The sequence below is a fragment of the Panulirus ornatus genome, chromosome 24 (assembly GCF_036320965.1).
Source record: "Panulirus ornatus isolate Po-2019 chromosome 24, ASM3632096v1, whole genome shotgun sequence".
Lineage (NCBI taxonomy): Eukaryota > Metazoa > Arthropoda > Malacostraca > Decapoda > Palinuridae > Panulirus > Panulirus ornatus.
Genome location: NC_092247.1, coordinates 13262529 through 13276138, shown reverse-complemented (window position 1 = coordinate 13276138; position 13610 = coordinate 13262529). Strand labels below are relative to the sequence as shown.

Sequence of the window (13610 nt, the reverse complement as noted above, 5' to 3'; positions counted from 1 at the left end):
CTGGAGAAGGCATATGATAGAGTTGATAGAGATGCTCTGTGGAAGGTATTAAGAATATATGGTGTGGGAGGCAAGTTGTTAGAAGCAGTGAAAAGTTTTTATCGAGGATGTAAGGCATGTGTACGTGTAGGAAGAGAGGAAAGTGATTGGTTCTCAGTGAATGTAGGTTTGCGGCAGGGGTGTGTGATGTCTCCATGGTTGTTTAATTTGTTTATGGATGGGGTTGTTAGGGAGGTAAATGCAAGAGTTTTGGAAAGAGGGGCAAGTATGAAGTCTGTTGGGGATGAGAGAGCTTGGGAAGTGAGTCAGTTGTTGTTCGCTGATGATACAGCGCTGGTGGCTGATTCATGTGAGAAACTGCAGAAGCTGGTGACTGAGTTTGGAAAAGTGTGTGGAAGAAGAAAGTTAAGAGTAAATGTGAATAAGGGCAAGGTTATTAGGTACAGTAGGGTTGAGGGTCAAGTCAATTGGGAGGTGAGTTTGAATGGAGAAAAACTGGAGGAAGTGAAGTGTTTTAGATATCTGGGAGTGGATCTGTCAGCGGATGGAACCATGGAAGCGGAAGTGGATCATAGGGTGGGGGAGGGGGCGAAAATTTTGGGAGCCTTGAAAAATGTGTGGAAGTCGAGAACATTATCTCGGAAAGCAAAAATGGGTATGTTTGAAGGAATAGTGGTTCCAACAATGTTGTATGGTTGCGAGGCGTGGGCTATGGATAGAGTTGTGCGCAGGAGGATGGATGTGCTGGAAATGAGATGTTTGAGGACAATGTGTGGTGTGAGGTGGTTTGATCGAGTAAGTAACGTAAGGGTAAGAGAGATGTGTGGAAATAAAAAGAGCGTGGTTGAGAGAGCAGAAGAGGGTGTTTTGAAATGGTTTGGGCACATGGAGAGAATGAGTGAGGAAAGATTGACCAAGAGGATATATGTGTCGGAGGTGGAGGGAACGAGGAGAAGAGGGAGACCAAATTGGAGGTGGAAAGATGGAGTGAAAAAGATTTTGTGTGATCGGGGCCTGAACATGCAGGAGGGTGAAAGGAGGGCAAGGAATAGAGTGAATTGGAGCGATGTGGTATACAGGGGTTGACGTGCTGTCAGTGGATTGAATCAAGGCATGTGAAGCGTCTGGGGTAAACCATGGAAAGCTGTGTAGGTATGTATATTTGCGTGTGTGGACGTGTGTATGTACATGTGTATGGGGGGGGGGTTGGGCCATTTCTTTCGTCTGTTTCCTTGCGCTACCTCGCAAACGCGGGAGACAGCGACAAAGTATAAAAAAAAAAAAAGAAATATATATATATATATATATATATATATATATATATATATATATATATATATATATATATATATATATATGTGTATATATATATATATATATATATATATATATATATATATATATATATATATATATATATATATATATATATATATATATACGTGTAGGAAGAGAGGAAAGTGATTGGTTCTCAGTGAATGTAGGTTTGCGGCAGGGGTGTGTGATGTCTCCATGGTTGTTTAATTTTTTTATGGATGGTGTTGTTAGGGAGGTAAATGCAAGAGTCCTGGAAAGAGGGGCAAGTATGAAGTCTGTTGGGGATGAGAGAGCTTGGGAAGTGAGTCAGTTGTTGTTCGCTGATGATACAGCGCTGGTGGCTGATTCATGTGAGAAACTGCAGAAGCTGGTGACTGAGTTTGGTAAAGTGTGTGGAAGAAGAAAGTTAAGAGTAAATGTGAATAAGAGCAAGGTTATTAGGTACAGTAGGGTTGAGGGTCAAGTCAATTGGGAGGTGAGTTTGAATGGAGAAAAACTGGAGGAAGTGAAGTGTTTTAGATATCTGGGAGTGGATCTGTCAGCGGATGGAACCATGGAAGCGGAAGTGGATCATAGGGTGGGGGAGGGGGCGAAAATTTTGGGAGCCTTGAGAAATGTGTGGAAGTCGAGAACATTATTTCGGAAAGCAAAAATGGGTATGTTTGAAGGAATAGTGGTTCCAACAATGTTGTATGGTTGCGAGGCGTGGGCTATGGATAGAGTTGTGCGCAGGAGGATGGATGTGCTGGAAATGAGATGTTTGAGGACAATGTGTGGTGTGAGGTGGTTTGATCGAGTAAGTAACGTAAGGGTAAGAGAGATGTGTGGAAATAAAAAGAGCGTGGTTGAGAGAGCAGAAGAGGGTGTTTTGAAATGGTTTGGGCACATGGAGAGAATGAGTGAGGAAAGATTGACCAAGAGGATATATGTGTCGGAGGTGGAGGGAACGAGGAGAAGAGGGAGACCAACCTTACCAACCAGTCAACAATACAGTCACCCCCTTTTTTAATAAATTCCACTGCAATGCCATCCAAACCTGCTGCATTGCCGGCTTTCATCTTCCGCAAAGCTTTTACTACCTCTTCTCTGTTTACCAAATCATTTTCCCTAACCCTCTCACTTTGCACACCACCTCGACCAAAACACCCTATATCTGCCACTCTATCATCAAACACATTCAACAAACCTTCAAAATACTCACTCCATCTCCTTTTCACATCACCAATACTTGTTATCACCTCCCCATTTGCGCCCTTCACTGAAGTTCCCATTTGCTCCCTTGTCTTACGCACTTTATTTACCTCCTTCCAGAACATCTTTTTATTCTCCCTAAAATTTAATGATACTCTCTCACCCCAACTCTCATTTGCCCTTTTTTTCACCTCTTGCACCTTTCTCTTGACCTCCTGTCTCTTTCTTTTATTCATCTCCCACTCAATTGAATTTTTTTCCTGCAAAAATCGTCCAAATGCCTCTCTCTTCTCTTTCACTAATACTCTTACTTCTTCATCCCACCACTCACTACCCTTTCTAATCAACCCACCTCCCACTCTTCTCATGCCACAAGCATCTTTTGCGCAATCCATCACTGATTCCCTAAATACATCCCATTCCTCCCCCACTCCCCTTACTTCCATTGTTCTCACCTTTTTCCATTTTGTACTCAGTCTCTCCTGGTACTTCCTCACACAAGTCTCCTTCCCAAGCTCACTTACTCTCACCACCCTCTTCACCCCAACATTCACTCTTCTTTTCTGAAAACCCATACAAATCTTCACCTTAGCCTCCACAAGATAACACGTAATCCAATAACGCCCTCTGGCCATCTCTCCTACTTACATAAGTATACTTATGTATATCTCGCTTTTTATATATATATATATATATATATATATATATATATATATATATATATATATATATATATATATATATATATACATATATATATATCGGAAAGGATCAATTTTACGCGTGATCAAGATATTCCTGTGTGTACACTGAGAAAATGAAACACGATAATTTCCCAAGTGTACTTTCGTGTAATAATAACATCATCAGGGGAGACACAAGAGAGAAATATATGTCTGTTGATATATATCGAACAGATGAAGCTAGGAGGCCATTTGGTAAACTTGTGATTGTCCAAAACATACAACGAGCGTTCATAAACTTACCATTTTACAAATTTCATCCACAATAAAGTTATCTAATTTGTATAGACCATAACTAATATTAAGGTTATAAATCTTAGTGTATTTAATAATAGAAGATTCAATGATATTTCTCTTGGTAATAGAGTTAGAGTTAATAACTGAATGGGAACTTATCGTGTTTCATTTTCCCAGTGGACACATAGGGATATATATATATATCTTGTGGAGGCGAAAGTAAAGATTTGTATGGGTTTTCAGAAAAGAAGAGAGAATGTTGGGGTGAAGAGGGTGGTGAGAGTAAGTGAGCTTGGGAAGGAGACTTATGTAAGGAAGTACCAGGAGAGACTGAGTACAGAATGGAAAAAGGTGAGAACAAAAGAGGTAAGGGGAGTGGTGGAGGAATGGGATGTATTTAGGGAAGTAGTGATTGCTTGCGCAAAAGATGCTTGTGGCATGAGAAGCGTGGGAGGTGGGTTGATTAGAAACGGTAGTGAGTGGTGGGATGAAGAAGTAAGATTATTAGTGAAAGAGAAGAGAGAGGCATTTGGACTATTTTTGCAGGGAAAAAATGCAAATGAGTGGGAGATGTATAGAAGAAAGAGACAGGACGTCAAGAGAAAGGTGCAAGAAGTGAAAAAGAGGGCAAATGACAGTTGGGGTGAGAGAGTATCATTAAATTTTAGGGAGAATAAAAAGATGTTTTGGAAGGAGGTAAATAAAGTGCGTAAGACAAGGGAGCAAATGGGAACTTCAGTGAAGGGGGCTAATGAGGAGGTGATAACAAGTAGTGGTGACGTGAGAAGGAGATGGAGTGAGCATTTTGAAGGTTTGTTGAATGTGTTTGATGATAGAGTGGCAGATACAGGGTGTTTTGGTCAAGGTGGTGTGCAAAGTGAGAGGGTTAGGGAAAATGATTTGGTATACAGAGAAGAGGTAGTAAAAGCTTTGCAGAAGATGAAAGCCGGCAAGGCAGCAGGTTTGGATGGTATTGCAGTGGAATTTATTAAAAAAGGGGGTGACTGTATTGTTGACTGGTTGGTAAGGTTATTTAATGTATGTATGACTCATGGTGAGGTGCCTGAGGATTGGCGGAATGCGTGCATAGTGCCATTGTATAAAGGCAAAGGGGATAAGAGTGAGTGCTCAAATTACAGAGGTATAAGTTTGTTGAGTATTCCTGGTAAATTATATGGGAGGGTATTGATTGAGAGGGTGAAGGCATGTACAGAGCATCAGATTGGGGAAGAGCAGTGTGGTTTCAGAAGTGGTAGAGGATGTGTGGATCAGGTGTTTGCTTTGAAGAATGTATGTGAGAAATACTTAGAAAAGCAAATGGATTTGTATGTAGCATTTATGGATCTGTAGAACGCATATGACATAGTTGATAGAGATGCTCTGTGGAAGGTATTAAGAACATATGGTGTAGGAGGCAAGTTGTTAGCAGCAGTGAAAAGTTTTTATCGAGGATGTAAGGAATGTGTACGTGTAGGAAGAGAGGAAAGTGATTGGTTCTCAGTGAATGTAGGTTTGCGGCAGGGGTGTGTGATGTTTAATTTGTTTATGGATGGGGCTGTCAGGGAGGTGAATGCAAGAGTTTTGGAAAGAGGGGCAAGTATGCAGTCTGTTGTGGATGAGAGAGCTTGGGAAGTGAGTCAGTTGTTGTTCGCTGATGATACAGCGCTGGTGGCTGATTCATGTGAGAAACTGCAGAAGCTGGTGAGTGAGTTTGGTAAAGTGTGTGAAAGAAGAAAGTTAAGAGTAAATGTGAATGAGAGCAAGGTTATTAGGTACAGTAGGGTTGAGGGTCAAGTTAATTGGGAGGTAAGTTTGAATGGAGAAAAACTGGAGGAAGTAAAGTGTTTTAGATATCTGGGAGTGGATCTGGCAGCGGATGGAACCATGGAAGCGGAAGTGAATCATAGGGTGGGGGAGGGAGCGAAAATCCTGGGAGCCTTGAGGAATGTGTGGAAGTCGAGAACATTATCTCGGAAAGCGAAAATGGGTATGTTTGAAGGAATATTGGTTCCAACAATGTTGTATGGTTGCGAGGCGTGGGCTATGGATAGAGTTGTGCGCAGGAGGGTGGATGTGCTGGAAATGAGATGTTTGAGGAGAATATGTAGTGTGAGGTGGTTTGATCGAGTAAGTAATGCAAGGGTAAGAGAGATGTGTGGAAATAAGAAGAGCGTTGTTGAGAGAGCAGAAGATGGTGTTTTGAAATGGTTTGGGCACATGGAGAGAATGAGTGAGGAAAGATTGACCAAGAGGATATATGTGTCGGAGGTGGAGGGAACGAGGAGAGGTGGGAGACCAAATTGGAGGTGGAAAGACGGAGTGAAAAAGATTTTGAGTGATCGGGGCCTGAACATGCAGGAGGGTGAAAGGCGGGGAAGGAATAGAGTGAATTGGATCGATGTGGTATACCGGGGTCGACGTGCTGTCAATGGATTGAATCAGGGCATGTGAAGCGTCTGGGGTAAACCTTGGAAAGTTTTGTGGGGCCTGGATGTGGAAAGGGAGCTGTGGTTTCGGGCATTATTGCATGACAGCTAGAGACTGAGTATGAACGAATGTGGCCTTTGTTATGTTTTCCAAGCTCTACCTCGCACACATGAGGAGGGAGGGGGATGTTATTCCATGTGTGGTGAGGTGGCGATAGGAATGAATAAAGGCAGACAGTGTGAATTGTGTGCATGTGTATATATGTATATGTCTGTGTGTGTATATATATGTGTACATTGAGATGTATGGGTATGTATATTTGCGTGTGGGGACGTGTATGTATATACATGTGTATGGTGAAGAACAAGGGGTAGTAACTTTGGCTATGTCGTGTTCACAGGTACGAGAGGTCAACCTACTGCGGAGGCTGCAACAACTATAAACAATACATCAGGCAACGAAATCATCATCCTTGGTAGGATTCAACACTCCTTCCTCTCCTTACTGTGTCACTTGCAACAGGAGGGAGTCTTCTCCGTAGGATGACGTATGAGCAAGCGTATGAAGCTGTGGTTATGACTCTGTGTGTGTGTGTGTGTGTGTGTGTGTGTGTGTGTGTGTGTGTGTGTGTGTGTGTGTGTGTGTGTGTGTGTGTGTGTGTGTTACTTAATTGTACTATAAATGGAGGGAGTTTCTCATAAATGGGGACTCAGTGTCTTGAACGTTATATCTCGACTATCGTAGATCGTTTCAAGCTCCTGTATCTTCTCTACATTCATAATTTCATCGACTTTATTACAATCATCAATGTATCGTATGCTGTTAACAGTATTTCCCTGCTTGCTTGTTAATCCTATATATGTGAGGATATTTTGCTCGTCTTCCTATTTATGGCCTGTGATGTTTTGTTTTTGCATGTTCAGAAAAATGATTCACTGTTCATATTAAGGAGACTTAAGAATCCTAAGTGTATATATATATATACATACATATATATATATATATATATATATATATATATATATATATATATATATATATATATATATATATATATATATATATATATATATGATCACACTAGTCCGTGATGATAGTTATGAAGGTCAAATCGTACTTCAGTAGGAGTTCATATGATTTTTTTAACATATATTTTTCCCCAGGAAACTTGAAAGCCCATGTTATCATTAACCAAATCATAGTGAAAGAATTGACAAAATACAAAAATATATGAGTGGTCCCTGACACGCTCTATTAAGTATTGGCACCTGATGAGGTGGATTGGCTCCACGAAGCATGTCATGCCTCTTTTATACAAAAAAATACATGTTAAATGAAATCATGCGAGCTCCTACTGAAGTACGATATCACTTTCATATATATATATATATATATATATATATATATAGATATATATCTTTCAAACTATTCGCCATTTCCCGCGTTAGCGAGGTAGCGTTAAGAACAGAGAACTGGGCCTTTGAGGGAATATCCTCACCTGGCCCCCTTCTCTGTTCCTTCTTTTGGAAAAATAAAAAAAAAATAATGAGAGGGGAGGATTTCCAGCCCCCCGCTCCCTCCCCTTTTAGTCGCCTTCTACGACACGCAGGGAATACGTGGGAAGTATTCTTTCTCCCCTATCCCCAGGGAGGATATATATATATATATATAAATATATGGGCTATGGATAGACTTGTGCGCAGGAGGGTGGATGTGCTGGAAATGAGATGTTTGAGGACAATATGTGGTGTGAGGTGGTTTGATCGAGTAAGTAATGTAAGGGTAAGAGAGATGTGTGGAAATAAAAAGAGCGTGGTTCAGAGAGCAGAAGAGGGTGTTTTGAAATGGTTTGGGCACATGGAGAGAAGGAGTGAGGAAAGATTGACCAAGAGGATATATGTGTCGGAGGTGGAGGGAACGAGGAGAAGTTTATATCAGCGTAAGCGCAACAGCTGTAATGCTTTGTGTGTTAGCAAGACGAAGCCTCACCTCAGGACGAGCACCTGGGCCTATCAGCATGAACGAACTACCTAATTGAATCAGGGCATGTGAAGCGTCTGGGGTAAACCATGGAAAGTTCTGTGGGGCCTGGATGTGGAAAGGGAGCTGTGGTTTCGGGCATTATTACATGACAGCTGGAGACTGAGTGTGAACGAATGTGGCCTTTGTTGTCTTTTCCTGGCGCTGCCTCGCGCACATGAGGAGGGAGGGGGATGGTATTCCGTGTATGGCGGGGTGGCGATGGGGGTGAGTAGGGGCAGACAGTGTGAATTGTGTGCATGTGTGTATATGTGTGTGTCTGTGTGTGTATATATGTGTGTACGTTGGGATGTGTGGGTGTGTAAGTTTGCGTGTGTGGACGTGTTTGCGTGTGCATGTGTGTGGGGGTGGGTTGGGCCATTTCTTTCGTCTATTTCCCTGCGCTACCTCGTAGGCGCGGGAGACAACGACAAAGCAAAATGATAAATAAATAAAATATATATATATATATTTTTGTATATATATATATATATATATATATATATATATATATATATATATATATATATATATATATATATATATCTTTTCTTTTCTTTTAAACTATTCGCCATTTCCCGCGTTAGCGAGGTAGCGTTAGGAACAGAGGACTGGGCCTTTTTTGGAATATCCTCACCTGGCCCCCTCTGTTCCTTCTTTTGGAAAATTTAAAAGAAAAGAGAGGGGAGGATTTCCAGCCCCCCGCTCCCTCCCCTTTTAGTCGCCTTCTACGACACGCAGGGAATACGTGGGAAGTATTCTTAATCCCCTATCCCCAGGGATAGGGGATATATATATATATATACATATATATATATATATATATATATATATATATATATATATATATATATATATATATATATGTATATATATATATATATATATATATATATATATATATATATATATATATATATATATATATATATATATATATATATATATTGTCTATGGTCCCATATAACTACTGGTCTGCCCACCACAGATATACTTCACTGCCCCTTTGCTTCTGTAACCCTTCCACTTCTTGCCACAGACAAGCCCTACTACCTGGGCTGCTACGAGGGCGTGGAGAGCAAGAAGCGGCTGGCGGGTAAGGGCAGCTCTGCCTACTTGTGTGCGGCAGAGTGCGAGGCAACCAATGATATCTTTCAGGCTGTAGGTAAGATGTTCATGTATAAGGAAGGGGACAAATGAGGAGTGTTCATCCTCCTCGAAGGCTCGGTTTGGGGTGTGAATGGGCGTGAACGTAGACAGGTTGAGAAGAAGGGAGAGATAGGTTGGATGTTTGGAGAGAAAGACCAGGAAATCTGGCTCTTAGTAAAATCAAGCTTAAGGGGAAGGGGGAAGAATGTGTTGGGAATGTCTCTGGGATACAGCCTGGGGTTAGTGTGACGTGAGAGTTCTCACCACCATATCAGAAGATCGTGCTCAGAGGTGTCAACAGTATTCAAGCTAATCAGTATTCTCCTTTCCTTGGAAATGTGTAATATTCCTTGATTACTTGATCATATGATCACTACCTCTGGCGTTACATTGGCACACTCACCCGCTGCAGGTGTGGACGGTGAGGCGTGTGTGTGTCTGGAGCAGGTAAACTTCAGCGACATACGGAAGCGGGATTGCACCACGCGCTGCCCTCAGGAACCCGAGCAGCTGTGTGGAGATGGTGACAGCGTCCTCGCTCTCTACGCCTACGGTCAGACGTTTCGCTTGTCACTAGACTCTGTCACTTGTTAGGTCATATCCAGCAGTAATTTTCTGTGACGCACTGAGTTTTTTCTTATAGGAATTGACACGGCCAGAAACGTGTCCCAGTTATGGCTATCTTGGAAAGGAAAAAGAAGATAGTTACGAGCAAAAGTAAATTGAGATTATAGTTCTTTAGGTGTTTATTAATCTGAACTCTGAAAAGGAATAGGTTGTAGACAAGGGAAAGACTACTCTTAAAATCTGTTAGCTGAAAGATAAGTATATTTCCTTGATCATTGATCAGATTCGATGACGCATGATAACCGAGAAATTGCCAGCGAAGCCAAAGTCAGCACAGAGTAACTGAGTTAATGCTCTTAATATCATGAGGGGAAAACCAACGACGTTATGGCTTGGCAGCGCCTGTAAAGGAATCTGTTTTCATTTTTATTTTACATGTGACGTAAGGGAAACTCGACACTGGTAAGTCCATCAGTCAAGAGTTTGGAAAATGCAGTCATAGGTTCTTCATCGGTCGATACGAACGATCTTTAAGAGTCTTGACCACATTACTTTGACATACTAATGCAAATACATTACCAGCCTTATAATTAATATCGTAAGTGAACATTAACCTGAACTTATGCGATAGTGCAAAAATGGCATCTTTGTCCTTAGTACATGATCTAGTTCAAATGTTTACCCTTAATGACACTCCAATCCTTGGCTCTGGCAAATATCATAAACAGCACAATATATCGAATGGTGTTGTCTGTTCCTTAATTAGTTCATGTCTGTGTCCAGACTGCCCCACAAACTGGGAGCGCTTCGGGCGCAACTGCTACAGGGAGGTGGATGCTCAGGGTGCCACCATCACCCTCAACTTGACCAACTACCTGTGCATGGCTGAGGGCGCCCTGCCCTTCTACCCAGAGAACCACCAGGACACCAAGTTCATCACGGAAAACTTCCTGTAAGTCTGCGTCGGGTTACTGAAGGTCTCGTAGTTGCTAAAGTCCTGACATCTGACTTTTTTTTTTAGGTATGAAGAGGTGGATCAGGACCGTTTTACGCACCTAATACAGTTTTACTTAATGAATAAGGTAAAAGCTTTACAGGGAATTAGTGGATTTAGTGAAATTTAAGTGGTTGTCATGCTAGGTGGAGCCACTGGTGACGTATGGGTGGTGGTGAGAGCGAGACATACCATCCAATCATTTCTCAAGTTCAAGGATGCTATTCCTGCGGAGGTACAGTCATCACTTCCTTTTTATATCAGTGTAAGTGCAACAGCTGTAATGCTTTGTCTGTTAGCAAGACGAAGCCTCACCTCAGGACGAGCACCTGGGCCTATCAGCATGAACGAACTACCTAATTACCCAAACTGCCCTTTCTGAGCAATACGGAGTTTACACTTAGCGACAATGAGGACCCACCCAATGTCGGCAGCGAGCTTCTCCGTCCTGGCCAGTAGCTCATGCTGTTTGTTGTGTTTTTTGGATAAGTTTCAATAGGTTTAGAGAAGACCTTTCTCGTTGTCTGCAATGTCTTAACTTTTGGGTATGTAACTGTGAGCAGCAGGACTTTACTTGTAAGACTATTACTCATTATGAGTTTTGTTTAACTCTCCTTTTCCTTTCCCTATCATTCATTGCACGTTGGGCTTTTGTGGTATATCCATATCTTTCATTCAGGTAACATCTTTAGACTTCATTACACACATTACATCCTTTCATTATAGACTCTGACGGTGGTATAAACAATACCGGAAAATAAGGATTTATCAGTAAAACCAAAGATTTTCATGGCGGGGTGGCGACGGGAATGAATAGAGGCAGAAGGTATGAATTATGAACATGTGTATATATGTATATGTCTGTATATATATATATATATATATATATATATATATATATATATATATATATATATATATATATATATATATAAATATACATACATATATATATATATATATATATATATATATATATATATATATATATATATATATATATTTTTTTTTTTTTTTTTTTTTTTTTGCCGCTGTCTCCCGCGTTTGCGAGGTAGCGCAAGGAAACAGACGAAAGAAATGGCCCAACCCACCCCCATACACATGTATATACATACGTCCACGCACGCAAATATACATACCTACACAGCTTTCCATGGTTTACCCCAGACGCTTCACATGCCCTGATTCAATCCACTGACAGCACGTCAACCCCGGTATACCACATCGATCCAGTTCACTCTATTCCTTGCTCTCCTTTCACCCTCCTGCATGTTCAGGCCCCGATCACACAAAATCTTTTTCACTCTATCTTTCCACCTCCAATTTGGTCTCCCACTTCTCCTCGTTCCCTCCACCTCCGACATATATATCCTCTTGGTCAATCTTTCCTCACTCATTCTCTCCATATGCCCAAACCATTTCAAAATACCCTCTTCTGCTCTCTCAACTACGCTCTTTTTATTTCCACACATCTCTCTTACCCTTACGTTACTTACTCGATCAAACCACCTCACACCACACATTGTCCTCAAACATCTCATTTCCAGCACCTCCATCCTCCTGCGCACAACTCTATCTATAGCCCACGCCTCGCAACCATACAACATTGTTGGAACCACTATTCCTTCAAACATACCCATTTTTGCTTTCCGAGATAATGTTCTCGACTTCCACACATTCTTCAAGCCTCCCAGGATTTTCGATCCCCTCCCCTACCCTATGATCTACTTCCGCTTCCATGGTTCCATCCGCTGCCAGATCCACTCCCAGATATCTAAAACACTTCACTTCCTCCAGTTTTTCTCCATTCAAACTTACCTTCCAGTTGACTTGACCCTCAACCCTACTGTACCTAATTACCTTGCTCTTATTCACATTTACTCTTAACTTTCTTCTTTCACACACTTTACCAAACTCAGTCACCAACTTCTGCAGTTTCTCACATGAATCAGCCACCAGCGCTGTATCATCAGCGAACAACAACTGACTCACTTCCCAAGCTCTCTCATCCCCAAGAGACCTCATACTTGCCCCTCTTTCCAAAACTCTTGCATTCACCTCCCTAAGAACCCCATCCATAAACAAATTAAACAACCATGGAGACATCACACACCCCTGCCGCAAACCTACATTCACTGAGAACCAATCACTTTCCTCTCTTCCTGCACGTACACATGCCTTACATCCTCGATAAAGACTTTTCACTGCTTTTAACAACTTGCCTCCCACACCATATATTCTTAATACCTTCCACAGAGCATCTCTATCAACTCTATCATATGCCTTCTCCAGATCCATAAATGCTACATACAAATCTATTTGCTTTTCTAAGTATTTCTCACATACATTCTTCAAAGCAAACACCTGATCCACACATCCTCTACCCCTTCTGAAACCACACTGCTCTTCCCCAATCTGATGCTCTGTACATGCCTTCACCCTCTCAATCAATACCCTCCCATATAATTTACCAGGAATACTCAACAAACTTATACCTCTGTAATTTGAGCACTCACTCTTATCCCCTTTGCCTTTGTACAATGGCACTATGCACGCATTCCGCCAATCCTCAGGCACCTCACCATGAGTCATACATACATTAAATAACCTGACCAACCAGTCAATAATACAGTCACCCCCTTTTTTAATAAATTCCAGTGCAATACCATCCAAACCTGCTGCCTTGCCGGCTTTCATCTTCCGCAAAGCTTTTACTACCTCTTCTCTGTTTACCAAATCATTTTCCCCAACCCTCTCACTTTGCACACCACCTCGACCAAAACACCCGATATCTGCCACTCTATCATCAAACACATTCAACAAACCTTCAAAATACTCACTCCATCTCCTTCTCACATCACCACTACTTGTTATCACCTCCCCATTTGCGCCCTTCACTGAAGTTCCCATTTGCTCCCTTGTCTTACGCACTTTATTTACCTCCTTCCAGAACATCTTTTTATTCT

General features: G+C 41.5%; 2 protein-coding genes across 2 annotated transcripts in view; both read left to right on the top strand.

The window, feature by feature from the left end:
* Nucleotides 1-9992, top strand: part of LOC139757129 (uncharacterized) — a 98495-nt gene extending 88503 nt beyond the window's left edge. The window contains exons 13-15 of the mRNA XM_071677231.1: nucleotides 8974-9099; nucleotides 9496-9636; nucleotides 9934-9992. Of these exons, the coding sequence (XP_071533332.1) occupies nucleotides 8974-9099; nucleotides 9496-9636; nucleotides 9934-9992 (326 nt within the window). The remainder of the gene's footprint in view (nucleotides 1-8973; nucleotides 9100-9495; nucleotides 9637-9933) is intronic.
* The window catches only part of LOC139757108 (uncharacterized), a 120910-nt gene that overhangs the window by 12734 nt on the left and 94566 nt on the right, over nucleotides 1-13610 (top strand). The window contains exons 3-6 of the mRNA XM_071677201.1: nucleotides 6316-6390; nucleotides 8974-9099; nucleotides 9496-9636; nucleotides 10434-10602. Of these exons, the coding sequence (XP_071533302.1) occupies nucleotides 10532-10602 (71 nt within the window). The 5' untranslated portion in view covers nucleotides 6316-6390; nucleotides 8974-9099; nucleotides 9496-9636; nucleotides 10434-10531. The remainder of the gene's footprint in view (nucleotides 1-6315; nucleotides 6391-8973; nucleotides 9100-9495; nucleotides 9637-10433; nucleotides 10603-13610) is intronic.